The 14125-nt window shown below is 49.8% G+C and overlaps 1 protein-coding gene and 1 pseudogene across 1 annotated transcript; both read left to right on the top strand.

Annotated features, from left to right (window-relative positions):
* The first annotated feature begins 295 nt into the window (after window positions 1-295).
* On the top strand, window positions 296-395 carry LOC148535327 (U2 spliceosomal RNA; annotated as a pseudogene).
* A 635-nt stretch (window positions 396-1030) lies between these two features.
* On the top strand, window positions 1031-2318 carry LOC148535326 (uncharacterized). The gene is made up of 2 exons (XM_088462670.1): window positions 1031-2017; window positions 2115-2318. The coding sequence occupies exons 1-2, from the start codon at window positions 1052-1054 to the stop codon at window positions 2316-2318; spliced, it is 1170 nt and encodes a 389-aa protein (XP_088318796.1). The 5' UTR covers window positions 1031-1051.
* Window positions 2319-14125: the final 11807 nt, after the last annotated feature.

The following is a 14125-nucleotide window of genomic DNA, read 5'->3' as shown; positions in this document are numbered from 1 at the left end:
TATTCTGGTTCTGTTCTACGAAGAAAATGATATACATATTATTGATCTTATGCTATCTGTATGTTATTGCCATTAATGAATCTTTATTCTATGTATTACTTGCCAATACTATCAACAGATGTATCTTTGTTGTTTTATTGCTCTGATGAATAAAAGAAATTTAAAACAAATCAAGCAGCTAGCAAGAGAGTATGGGAAAGAAATCCAGAGTGATTGTGTCTGCTTGTAACCTATGCTAAAATAAAGTGGTGCAAAAAATCCGGGCCTTGCTGTGGGGGGGTCGGTCAGTCAATCAATCGCTTCTCGGCCTTTTGGCTAAGATCAAGTGTAGTATCTGTTCTTATCAGTGCTGACTGACTGGACTTTGACTACACTCGGGCTCCAGAGGACCTGCTGCTGCATTTTTTCTGGACCTGCACCGGCCGAGGAAGCTGAACGAGGACTGCTGAGAGGAAGAAGGATTCGACTTGCCGAGGGTTAGACTTGCTGCTCTGCCCTCTGGAGAAGCGACTGCCAAGCTCCGACCAGCATCCCCCAGACTGCCGACTGCGACGAGGAAGGACTACAAGTAGCAGAGGGTCAGACTTGTTTGCTCTGCCCTCTGTGAAGCCGACCTCCGACCAGCAATGACCAGCATTGGGCTAGACTTGTTTGCTCTGCCCTCTGCAAAGCCGTCTCCCGACCTCCGACCAGCGGCGACCAGACCCTGCGACCGCGACGAGGAAGGACTTCGACTGGCATTGGGTTAGACTTGTTTGCTCTGCCCTCTGCGAAAGCGACTTCCGACCTCCGACCGCCGCAGACCCTTCTCCAGCCCAACTTCGACCCCGGGCAAGAAGCAGGAGAGATGACCTCAGCTGCCCCAACCCCGGTGCCAGCTCCAGCCTCCGCTCCAGCCACCTCTGCCAGGAAGAAGACGGGAAAGAAGGGACCGAAGCCGGCCGAAGCTCTGCCCGACCAGGTCCCATCCACCTCCATCGCCCTTCCAGCAACAGCCCCCGGGAAACCCAGCCAGACCCAGCCCAAGGGTACCCCAGCCTTGGAGCCCTGGATGAGGCAGACCGTGGTCATGAAGCTGAAGGAAGTGGAGGGAAAGATGCCGGACATGACAACGGAGACCTTCGGCAAGAAGATGATCCTTGAACAGGGGTTCTCGACTGCTGAAACCCTCAGCATACAGAATTACATTAAGGGCATCTTCTATGTGACATTTGCCTCCATTGCAATCTGCAAGAGGTACTGGGAAGTGGTGAAAGCGGCGAAGCCTGAATCCCCATTCTCTCGCTTTGTGGGCAATTGCCCTATTCAAAGAGAGGAGAGGTGGGTGACGGTTTCAATGCAGAACCCACACACGCCTGGCAAGGACATCGCCACCTTCCTGGGCCGTTTCTGCACTGTGATCAAGGACCCCTCCAAGATCCTGGACAGGAATGGCTTCTGGACAGGCAAGTGGGCTGTCATTGTCAGGCTACAAAAGGACAACTGGAGCCCCGATGGAGTTGCGCACCTGCCACAGTTCTTCTCCCTGGGCGCATCTGCTGGATTTCTCAGTTATCCTGACCAGCCGCGGATCTGCAAGACCTGCGGTGGGAAGGACCACATTGGGAGAGACTGCAAGGTGGCAGCCTGCAAGAAGTGCAAGGTGGCAGGACACGACACCAAGGATTGCCCCACCCAGAAGACATGCAACCTCTGTGGGGAGGTGAACCATGTGTACAGAGACTGCCCCAATAGGGCAAAATCCTATGTGGCAGCAGTGACTGGACAAGGCCAGCAGAGGCGCCAGGAGGGTAAGAAACCTTCCACCTCCACCCCACTCCCCCGCACCCGTCCTACCCTTCCTACCCCACCCACTTCCACCCCACCCCTTCCCACCCCTCCTACCCCACTCCCTCCTCCCACTGTGACAGCAACTCCCATCCCCACTGCTGGCACAACCCCTCCCCCCTCTCCCTCCCGCTCTCTTCTCCACCCCACTGCCTCTTCCACCCCCCCTGTCTCTCTCCTCTCCGAGGAAGTTTCCCCCTCTTGTATCCTCTGCAGGCACTCAACAGTCGAGTAGGAAGCGAAAGGAGTTTGACAGCCCAGCTGCTGACCCCGATCCTTCCAAGAAGTTGGCGGTAGAGCAGGTCGAGAACCCTCTTCCACTGGAGGATGAGATGGAGGCGATGGTGGAAAGCCTCGTGGAGGAGGAAGTACCTGACCTGAACGCTGACAACTTGATCGAACAGCTGATCCAGAGCTGTATGCAGCTGCCCCAACAGGGTGACCCAGCAGCTGATAAAGAGGAAGCACCGCCCGACAAGAGTGGTAGCTAAATGTATTTTCCGTGTTCTAACCTTTTTTTCTCCCAACTAATGGTGTATTTTTCCCTTTTTACCATTAATGTGAGGAGTATTAAGGATAAGTTTAGAAGACAGTCTGTGTTTGCATTTTTAGATACTCAGAAATGTGATGTTTACATGTTGCAGGAGTGCTCTATTCCTTTTTCCAGGTCCTATAGACATCTGGGCCGGCAGTGGTCTCACGGTCCATCCTATTGGTCTGGTGGGGGTGAGTGTAAGTCTGCAGGGGTCGCCATTCTTATTAGGGGGAGCCTCTTCACGCTAGATTCTGTTCAGGAGCTTGTCTGCGGCAGATTGCTTATCATAGACGGCTCCTGGGCAGGTGAGCCTATCAGGCTAATCTGCGTGTATGCCCCCCCTGGTAAGAATGAACGTTTGGAGCTTTTCCAGACCCTGCGGCTGCAGCTCGCAACCACTAGGGCAGTAGTGATGGCCGGAGATTTCAACTGCCCCATGGAGGAGGATGGACGCAGCACCTGTAACACTGCTAAGCTTGACTTGACATCAAAACTGCTCATAGAAATGGTAACCGAAGCTTCTCTGCGGGATGCTGTGGGCTCCATGGGGGCTGGCTCCGTGAATTACACGTGGAGCCGCCCCGATGGCTCGGTACATTCCCGCATTGACTTTGTGTTTACCTCTAGAGCAGTGAAGCAGAATAGGCATGCTATGGTTCCCTGCTTCTTCTCTGACCACAGAGCCATTCTCTTCCAAGGAGACCTGGGCAATGGTTTTCCTCCTGGCCCAGGCTCCTGGAAGTTGAACTGTGCTCTGCTGGAAAGGGAGGAGGTGCTGGCCGAGCTGAAGGATGCCTACATCACATGGAAGAATGATAAATGTTATTTTGAATGCATGAGTGATTGGTGGGAATATGTTAAGGCTAACATTCGCAGTTTCTTTCAGGTCAAAGGAAGACAACAGGCGTGCGACCGAAAGAGGAACTTCAAGGGACTGCAGAGACAACTGCAGTCCCTGCAGGACCTCCAACGGTGCAGCTGGGACGTGAGAGGTGATCTGGAGGAGACCAAAAAGAGCCTGAAAGGGCACTTCGAGGAGGAATCCAGATGCATCGTCTTCCGTTCCAATATTCACAGCTAGGTGTAGTTGAACGGCTGGAAGACTGACCCCTTTCCTATTCTATCTGGGGTCAGACAAGGCTGCCCTCTTTCACCTCTTCTTTTTGTTTGTGTTATAGAGCTCCTGGCTGTATGTATCAGATGGAAACCAGAGATCAGAGGGGTCATCGCACCGGGTCCAGACCGTAGAGAGGCCAAGTGTTCGCTGTACATGGACGACGTCACTGTCTTCTGCGCTGACCAGAGTTCGGTGACAGCACTCGTCCAGACCTGCGAGAGCTTCGGCCGAGCTTCAGGGGCAAAGGTCAACTGCGGGAAGTCAGAGGCTATGCTGTTCGGGCAGTGGCACCTGTCATCCTCCGCTCCATTCCCCTTTGCTGTCAAGCCGGACTTCATCAAAATTCTGGGAGTCTGGCTTGGTGGTGAGGGTGCGGCCCTGAAGTGCTGGGACGAAAGACTTGCCACTGTAAGGCAAAAAATTGGACTGTGGAGCCTCAGAGACCTTACCATCGAAGGAAAAGCACTTGTACTGCGCAACGAGATCCTTCCCGTTCTGCAGTACACAGCGCAGGCCTGGCCACCTCTGGTCACAGTCTGCAGGGCCATCACAAGGGCAGTGTTTCACTTCATCTGGGGCTCCAAGATGGACAGAGTTAAGCGGACAGTTATGTACAAGGAACCCCTCAAAGGTGGAAAGGGAATACCAGATATCCCCACCATGCTGCGAGCCTTCTTTGTGTGCAACTGTATCCGCAGGACTTTGTGTGAGACTGATAATGACTCTGCAGGAAACTCCATGTCTCGCTTTTTCCTCCTACCCCTTTGGAGGGCCCTAGGCTGGGCTAAGTGGGACAGCTCCACCCCTTACAACTGGAACACTCCCTGGTTCTACCTGGATGTGTCCAAGTTTGTGAGGGAGCACCAACTAGAGGGAGTTAAACCTGACTTGTGGAAACCTAAGACTATCCACAAGCTCATCAGAGCCAAAGATGTTATGGAGCCTATTCCAGGGCTCCCTTCAGCAACTGCCAAGCAGGTATGGGAAAATGTGGCCTCCAAAAGGCTCACAAATAGACACAAGGACATGTCATGGATGGCAATCCAAGGGGGTCTGCCCCTAAGGACATTCATGCACTCCCGTAACCTGTGCAGGTACAGACATTGCCCCTGGTGCATCTCTCACGAGGAAACATCTATGCACTTGTTTTGGGACTGTACTTATGCACAGTTGTTGTTAGATGCCCTGGAAAATGAACTCAAAGACTGTGTGCCAAGGAGCAACCTTTCGTACCACTCGGTACTTTATGGACTGTTTCCTGGCACCCACACCTATGGGGCAATCCAGGAGACCTGGCGCCTTATGAACTGTGTTAAGGACACTTTGTGGCTTGCCAGGAATTGCCTCATTCTGCGGAGGGAGAGGATGTCTATCCAGGACTGACGCAGGCTGATTCACAGCCTGCTAAGAGACTATTCCATCATGGACAGCCCTGAGGAAGAAGAGGACTAAACCCCCCTTCTTCTGCCCCCTCCCCCCATGATTGATTGTCCAACAAGGACTGGGACAGTGGCCCCTTCCCCCATTTTTCACAGAGACTGATATGTCTTTCTATTTATTTACCCTTCCCATATATGTGTCTGTCTTTCAATAAAAACTTCAGTTCTGTGATTCCCCCTCCCCTCCCCTCTACCCTCCACACCCATAGACCTTGTTGATTGTTGTTTTTGTTTAAGTACTGAATGAATAGTGCAGTGCATTATGTATAGTATAGGATGTCTTGTGCTATATGTTTTGCAATGCATTATATTGTATGTTTGATAGTGTATTGGGTTTAGGCTGTGCTGCGACACAGTACACTTGTATGTGTGATTTATGTATGTTTTTTGATGCATTTGATCTGTTCAGGGGGCTGCTCGGGGTTCCCTTTTGAGGACTCTGGGGTAGGGAAGGCGAGTTGTGACTGGTTGCAGTGATGGCTCTGAGGAATACTATTCGACTTCGGGTCGAGGATGGCAAGAAGGAAGAAAAGGATCTGGATTTTATTGTGAAGATATTGATCAATTTGGCTGGTGTGAAGAAATTGGAGGTGTTTTGTATCCAGGATTTCCCGTCTAATGGCACCTATGATGTTAAGTTTTTTGACAATGGAGTTTGCTTGACCTGTTTTGAAAAACTGCGCTTGAAGGAAGGTGATCCTGTGGTGCTTGGTATCAAGGTAGTACTCCTCTTCCTTTCTCAGGAGAGGCCCCTTACTGTGCATATGGGAAAGATTCCTGGACTGCACACTCTAAATATATATATATATAATGGGAGGTGCTACCTGATGAGACTAATTGCAGGCACAGAACCAGACAAATCTCAGGTGCACAACTCCAAATTATTGATAATATATAAATGCAATAAAATGTTGCAATCAATAGAGGTTTTTAGCATAATCATGGCCAAGGTTATGGGCCTACCCACCATATCCAGTTAACCTCTTTAGGGTAGGTCCCTAACATACTAGGGTTCAAATCCAGAGCGCAGAACACCAACAAACTGGCCCAGCTAAGCCACCCCAGGGCACCGCCATAGTAAGAAAAGTGCAGTGTAAAAGAGATAGTTAAGAGCAGCCACAGCTGCATATAAAGAATGAAAATAAAAAAGTGAGGTACATGTATAATAAACAAACAGTGAAGGGTTGAAATGTGTTATAAAAGAAAAATGTGTTATAATGCGGTGCCCTGAAACACATCAACCAAAGCAATCCAGGGGAACCCCTTCCCCAAAAATGAACCAAAGTTGCACTACAGTATATAACTGAGGTTACCTGAGGTGTCTGCCCGGATGTTAAGAAGTGTGATATCTGTGGGTGTGAAGGGCATACAGCAATAAATTGTCCAAATGTGAAGAAAAGTGAGGAGAATGCTAAAACTGCTACAACTGAGACTGTGCAAGAGTTGCTGGAGGAGACTTTGGATATGGGAAGTGAGCTTACAAGTAGCCCAGATTCTGTGGAAATGTCAGGAGTCTGTGCCCTTATCTCAGGAGCCAGTGTGCTCAAGTGCTGTAAAAATTGTTTGGAGTGAGTCTGAGGAAGAATGGTGCTCTAGTAAAAAAAAAAAAGTAAAATGTGAGGATGAGAAACCTAAACTTGTGTGTAAAAGAAAGTCTTTTCATCTGAATTTTGAGTTGTTTAGGAATGTACCTAAAGAAGAAATGGAGGAATTTGGGGGGAAAACTGTAACAATTATTCCAAAGATTTGCTTTACAGAAAGATGTTGGCCTAAAATGTTAAAAAGAGGTTTTAAGAAATGCCCAGAGCAAGATGACCATTTTGTGGTTCCAGAATGTTATGTCCCAGATAAAGCATGGGAGAAAGTCTTTTTTGAAAAGTGTGCTGATGTGGTTTTTCCTTTAAAGATGGCCGCCAAGTGATTTGTTGGGGGTGTGATCGTTTGACTTTTGGAGGGAATATGGCTGAAGATGGGAGGAGTTTATGCAAATTATGTTTGTTTATGTCTCTTTAAGTGAAATAAATAGCAACCACGATGACGATATGGTGTGTTGGGATATGAGTATGGGTTAGTTCCTTTTGGAACGTATGTCCCAGTATGCCATTTTAATAACACCACGGTCCTTCTGGTATTTGCCAGAAGTGCCAGATAGATACAGGGCTAGACTGGCTATCTATCTATTTATCTATCTATCTATCTATCTATCTATCTATCTTTCGGCACAATAGCCAAAGGCTATAATATAATAATACATATAAAACTCACTAACATGATTGGGCACCATAGGCCAAATGACTGTGCACTATTCCCCAACGACCGCAGTTACTGCAAACCTGCACTACTTCCAATTGTCACAGTACCATCTGTAAATAGATCCAATTGTAAACACTAGCATCACTCACAGAGACACTACTGACAGAATAGCAGGACATCACTGCCTCACTGATGACAGCACATCACCGCCTCAATGGGGAGGTCAATTCAGCGCAATGTTGAATAGTGTTGGGATTGAATCCCCGGAGCTACCCAATAGACTGAGTTGATTAGTCCGACTAGTGGATGTCTGCTCTCACCCTCCTGACTAAAGTGCAGTTTTCCGATTTAGCATGGCACTAACATCCTCGAGGCCGGTACCTTAGTTAGAGAATGCCGGTTCTTGCTACTAAACACCCAGGTTAATTCGCGAGAATATGCATTGTCCGCGTTATGTTTTTATCAATTGGACTAAATAGCGCGCTGAATTTAATAACTCCGAGACCAACTTCCCGGAGATATTCACATGGGACTGAATTGAATTTATATATAAATATAAAAAGTATTTTTCGTTCGGCACTTCGGACAAGCTGAGCAATATATAGATATATATCCATATATAGATATGTAGATGGAAAATATGAGATATGGTAAGAACTTACCCTTGTTATCTCTATTTCTACAAAGTCCATAGGGTTCCACAGAATACCTTGGGGTATAGGCGATGGCGGCAGACATCCAGGCACCACAGAGTTAAATTTTCAGCCTCCCAGGATGCACTGGGGTCCCTCTCCTATACCCCGCCCCCGAGCCTCAGTCCACTCAGTTTTGTAACAAGCCATAGGCCGGAGCAGGAGCAAAAAAGAGAGAGAAGACAGTCTGGAACACACAGAAATCACATTCTCACCAGAAGGAGACAGAGAAACCGGTGACCAGATCAAAGCCCATCTGCAGTACAGGTGCGACAGGGCGGGAGTCCTGTGGAACCCTATGGAACCCTATGGACTTCGTAGAAATAGAGATAACAAGGGTAAGTTCTTACCATATCTCATATTTTCTAGTTCAGGGTCCATAGGGTATCCACAGGATACCTTGGGGATGTCCCAAAGCAGTATCCTTTAAGGGTGGGGACGCTCCTGTGCTGTAAGGAGAATCCGCCGCCTGAAGAAAGCATCCTGAGAGGCGAAGGTATCAAAAGCATAATACCTTACAAAAATAAGGACAGATGACCACGTGGCTGCCAATCACCGCTGAGGCGCCACATCGAGCTGCCCACGAAGGACCCACAGACCTAGTGGAAGAGCTTTAATAGAGGATGGAACAGGAAGACCTGTGAATCCATCCTGCCAAAGTTAGCGTAGTGACAGGCCAACCCATTTTATGGAAACCAGAAAGGAAAAAACCGAGAGTCTGATTTCCTAAATGGACTGGTACGGTCAACTTAAATTCTTAGAGTCCGTACCACATCCAAAGAGGCCTCACCAAGAAAGGACTGGGGAAGTAAAGGCAGGTACTATAATTTCCTCATTGATGTGGAAACTAGACACCACCGTAGGTAAAAAAACCAGGGCAAGTGCGAAGCACTGCCCTGTTTCTAGGAAAGATGAGAAAAAGGGAGGTCTACATGACAGAGCCCCCCATTCTGAGATCCTACCGGCCGAATCAATGGCCAGAAGGAATACAGTCCTAGCCGCAAGCCACTTGAAATTCACTGAGCCCAGTGGATAAAATGGCGGTCCTCAGAAAGCCCTAAGGACCACAGCCAAATCCCAAGGAGCCACAGGTGGAACAAAGGGATGCTGAATATAATGTACACCCTGCACAAAGGTGCGGACATCAGGAAGAGTAGCAATCCTATGATGAAACCAACAGGGCAGAAACCTGCACCTTCAGGTAAGCAAGGCGAAGACCGTTATCTAAGCCCACCTGTAGGAAAGCCAACACTCTGGATATCCGGAATACCCGAGGAGCATAGCCTCTAGGGCGACACAACTGAAAGAAAGTATGCCATACCTGATGGTAAATTCTTGCAGATAAAAGCTTCCGAGCTCTTAGCATTGACAGAGGCCCTAACTATAGAGCTGGAAAAACTCCTAGACCTTAAGAGGGCAGTCTCCACCGCCACACCGTCAAGGACAGAGAACCCAGGTCTGGGTATCAGCCAGGATCCTGAGACAACAGGTTCGGTCGTAGAGGCAACAGCTTCGGAGTGTTAACTGAAAGGCTCCAAAGATCTGAGTAATAGTGCCGTCTGGCCCACGCACGAGCTATCAGCAGGAGCGCGCCTCCTTCTTGCTATTACTGGAGGAAGAAGGGATAACGGAGGGATGAGGTACACAACTTGGAAGGTCCACTGGACCTACATACGTCTACCATAAGAGTCTCATCTCTGAAAGGCTCCATTTGTTCACCAGAAGATTGAACACCTCCTGATGAAGAGGACATTTCCCTGAATGCACGTCCTGACGGCTGGGAAAGCCAGCTTTCCATCTGAGGATTCCTGAATGAACACTGCCGATGATGGCAGAGATATAGCCTTCCACCCAAGCCAGAATTCGGGACATCACTGTTAGTGTCGCCCGACTTCGGAACCTCCTAGGTGGTTTACATAAGCCATCATGATGGCGTTGTCAGACTGTACCTGCACGGTATTTCTGTGGAGGACCTGTCCTGCATGCTGGAGAACCTTGAAGACTGCTCAGAGTTCTCAGATGTTTATGGGAAGCGCCAAAACTACTGGTGTCCACCCGCCCTGGAATAAGTGTAGACCCGTCACTGCGTCCCAGCCACGGATACTGGCGTCCGTCGTCAGAAGGACCTTGTCCGCAATCCCAAAGGAGGTGCCCCTTGTTTAGGTGAGCTTTCCGCAGCCACCAGGCCAGAGAGAGACAAACCTCCGGGAAAAGCACTATTGACTATCCTATGGGGCAACCCATCCCATCCGGAGAGGATCAATTTTACTAGAGGTTCAGAGTGAAACTGGGTACTCTCCACCATGTCGAACAGCGACACCCTGGAACCCAGGAACCACATTGCCGAGTGAATAGACACTCGGCGACTCTGCAGGCAACTGCGTACCTTTGCCTGTAATGCAGAGATCTTTTCCTCAATCACAAAGATCCTCAGATGTTGAGATATGGAGCATCCTCTGTGAAGAATCAGAGAGGACCATTTCCAGTGTATCAGTCAGCCCTAACATAGCAACACAGATATTGTCCGTTGCAGATGGCACTGAAGTATCTCTGGAGACCCTGGTAACAACAGGAGGTCTCCCAGATTGGGTAACAAGCGGACCCCCTGCATCCGCAGGTGGGCTGCCATAACTGCCATGACCCTGGTAAAACTGGAAATGCTTATCGACCACTGCAAACCTGAGGAAAAACACTGGTGTGCTAAGAAAATAGGGATATTCAGGTAGTCACCCTGAATATATCCAACGACACCACAAAATTCCCAGGCTCCATTGAATGATGGAATGCAGGGTCCCCCTCCTGAGCCGAGGAACCCTTAAGAATTTGTTGAAGGATTCGAGGTTGAGGATGTCCAGGTAAGACCCATTGAGTTTCTGTACCAGAAAGAGGATGGAGTAATACCTCGTTCCCCTTTGGGGCAATGGAATAGGTACTATAACTCCTGCCTGGAGCATAGCGTGTAACACCCTCAAAAATTACAGGGCCTTGTCTGGAATTGACAGAAGACCTGTAACTAAAAACCATCTGGTGGGAGGCTTTTACCGGGAGGAGAGGACATACCTTCAAGAAAATACTTCCCTTACCCCAGTGTCCGTGGTGGTCAGACACCAGCACTGGGCGAACTGGAGAAGCCGGCCTCCAACTCTGGGGTCCCCCGAGAGGAGGCCCATCCCATGAGGCTGAAGGCTTATAGTCCAACTTGGGAGTAGGACGTCTTGTACTCCAAGCCTGTTCTTATGGTTGAGCAGATTTCCTGGCTACTGACTGTCTTGGAAAGCTAAATTTTAGACTTACCCTGGCCTCACAGGGCCGAAAAAACGAAGCCCCAGACCCCGATGGGACTGTAGCCGATGGCAGACACGCAGACGTAGCTGCTGCCTGCGGGGCCACAATTGTGTCCAGATGTCAGCCAAACAGGACCTGTCCCGTAAAAGGCAAAGCATTCCAAATGGAATCTGCATCCGCTTTCCAAGAGCAAAACCACAGGGAGCGGTGAGCCGCTACTGCTGCCGAGGAGATTCTGGAAAGGAGTAGGCTATATGTAAGACTGTCTCATTATGAACGTGGCTAAGTCTCTGAGAATTTGCCACTATCCACCTGCTCTGCCGGAGAGTCAGTGTGCAGAGATCCAGTTACCTACCCAGGCTCCATGGCTCTGGCCCCCCAGCACACGGCCATAGCTTGGCTGGAAGCCCCTCCAGCAAGGGAATAATTGGATTTTAGATATATTTGCACCTTGCAATGTGTAACCTCCTTCAAGGAGGACCTGGAGGGCATGGGCAACGTTGCACCCCTCACTAGGCGTGTAACATGAGAATCTACTCGTAAAGGTAACTCCCATTCAGAAAAATAATTAACCGCAAAGGGGTATGCAAAAGCTCAACCGTTTTTGAGGCTGGAACCGCTTACCCGGATTTTCCATGCCTCCTCTAAATGATCCACCTGACCAGATAGAGGAATTACAGTGGCAACACCCTTATCCTTAAAGAAGGCATATTTGGATTTAGCCACGTGGGATATGTAATAACCAAAGCCTCACGGACTGCCCGTATAAGGCCAGGTATATAGACTTTAGACCCAGACTACGCCTCCTTTGCACTAAGGGGCTCGTGTCTGAAAGGGTCAATAATGTCAGAGTCATCAGACGTCATGTCCTTACCCGTCTGAGACCCGAAAGGCCGTTTAGAAGGCCGAAATGGTGACTCCCCCTGTAAAACGTCCATCAGGTGCTATACCATTTGGACAATAAATTCACCCACACAGGCTCCTGCGAGACCTGGGGGGTGAAAAACAGGATATACTGGGGTACCATCAACTGCCCAGGGACCCCTGCATGTGATGAGACCACCACTCGCTGCGATAACCCCTATGGGGAAACGCAGGGGGCGTTGCCCACAGGGTGGTCCCCTTTTTGTGCAGGCACAGTGACAGAAATGGGGCGTGATATATAATACAACATGCCCTCCATAAACCCTCAGCGTCTACACATCCCTCCGCTAACTGCACATGATATCAGTACATTATAGCTGGAAGAGGATATCCTCATTCACTTTCAGACATGAGGAGTGTGAACGCAGCGTATGTGACTTCCCATACAGAAAAACCACGTTTACTGTGAGGTAATAAACACCCTGCAACACCGCACCGCAAGGGCTGTAGCAGAAGAATAACAGGGATAGGAAAAAGGCTAACAGTCTGAAATGAAAGTACAGGCAAACAGCACTAGCATTTAAGTCACATACAATGCACAGATAACATCCTGCATTACAAGCACTGCGATCAAATACACAGACCAGAGCCTGGTAGGAAACAGTGCTGCATACACTGACCTTAATTGAAGGAGAGGTATGCGGGGGACCCGGACCGCAATGGCACCTATAACAGCTTCCAGCAGCGTTTGTCTTTCCCAGCACATGTAGTGAGAAAATGGCCACCGAGGAGCAGAGAGGAGCCGGGCCCGGGGGAGGAGTGCTGACACAGCCCGCTCAGACTGCTGTGGAATGGCACTGTGCAGCGTGGGAGACGCCGGCTGTGAGACAGGGAAGGCGTTCTTACCTGGCCTGCTATTAACCCCTGGGACGCCGCGCTGTACCGCACATGCTGCGGTCCACTGTCCCTGGTGGTCTAGTGAAAGGCACAGGATCAGTACCTGGCCCCACGCGCAGCCAGTCCCCAGGGAGCCCCCTGTCTGGGGACCAAAAAGGACTGTGTTACCGGCGGGTGCCCACCACGGGACCCCGCCGCTTACCTTGTCCCCCGTGCATCCGGCCACAGTCCAGGTAGCTAGGGTCACCGCTAGCTGTGACCCCAGCTACCTACCAGCATCCCCAGATCAATACCAGCGTTCTGGTACCGGCGGGGTGTAGGAGTGACAGCATGGACGTCAATACTGACTGTTCTATGCTGGAGCACTCTAGTTGTGCAGCCACAGCTGCGAGGAAATCTTCATGGGCCTTGAAAAGACCCCCCTCTGTACGGTGCAACTGGTCCGTCCAGGTACCGACGAAAACTGAGTGGCCTGAGGCTCGGGGGCGGGGTATAGGAGAGGCACCCCAGTGCATCCTGGGAGGCTAAAAATTTAACTCTGTGGTGCCTGGATGTCTGCCATCGACTATACCCCAAGGTATCCTGTGGATACCCTATGGACCCTGAAGTAGAAAGATAAATATAGCAAGTGGCTGGGTGGCACTCTAGATGTGTGTGTATAGCTATACGTTCGGCATCCCGGCAGTCGGGGTGGTGATGCTTACATTACCAGTGCCGGAATCCCGGTGCTGGCATCCCGACCGAAATAGCGGGATTGGAGGGAAGGGTAGGGTTAGGCACTAAGTGGGGAGAAGGAGGTTAGGTTCTGGCACTAAGGGGGAGGTTAGGGTATGGAGAGGGGGAGGGTTAGCATACCGACCAACAAGTGTCATTACGCTACCAGTCGGGATGCTGGCGTCAGGATTCTGACCGCCGGGATCCTGACTGCCGGCATCCCATGCCCAATTGGCTGGGCTTGACAGGTCAGTGCACGCTCCCGAGTCCTCCTGTGCTGTGTGTGTGCAGGAAAGGCAGACTGCTGCAGACACCGGAGAGGGGGCGGGCCACAGATGGGCTGTAGGCTGCTTGTGTCCACGCCTGCAACTATAGTGATTACTAGCGCTTGCTTATAATTTTTAAAGTGATATACCACTTTACCTGTTTAATATAGGGTTATTTAATTGGATTATTATGCTAAATTACAATTTCACTGATAATTACTGCAGTGGAATGAAAT

The sequence above is a fragment of the Taudactylus pleione genome, unplaced genomic scaffold (assembly GCF_031769625.1).
Source record: "Taudactylus pleione unplaced genomic scaffold, aTauple2 ptg000053l, whole genome shotgun sequence".
Lineage (NCBI taxonomy): Eukaryota > Metazoa > Chordata > Amphibia > Anura > Myobatrachidae > Taudactylus > Taudactylus pleione.
Note: the sequence above shows the minus strand (reverse complement) of the source record. Positions and strands in the feature narration are given on the sequence as shown.

Excerpts from the sequence above, each read along its gene's own strand:
- LOC148535326 (XM_088462670.1), top strand. The coding sequence starts at position 1,052 with ATGAGGCAGACCGTGGTCATGAAGCTGAAGGAAGTGGAGGGAAAGATG. Across the intron at positions 2,018-2,114 it reads TCTCTCTCCTCTCCGAGGAA|TTGGCGGTAGAGCAGGTCGA; the intron begins GTTTCCCCCTCT and ends CCTTCCAAGAAG.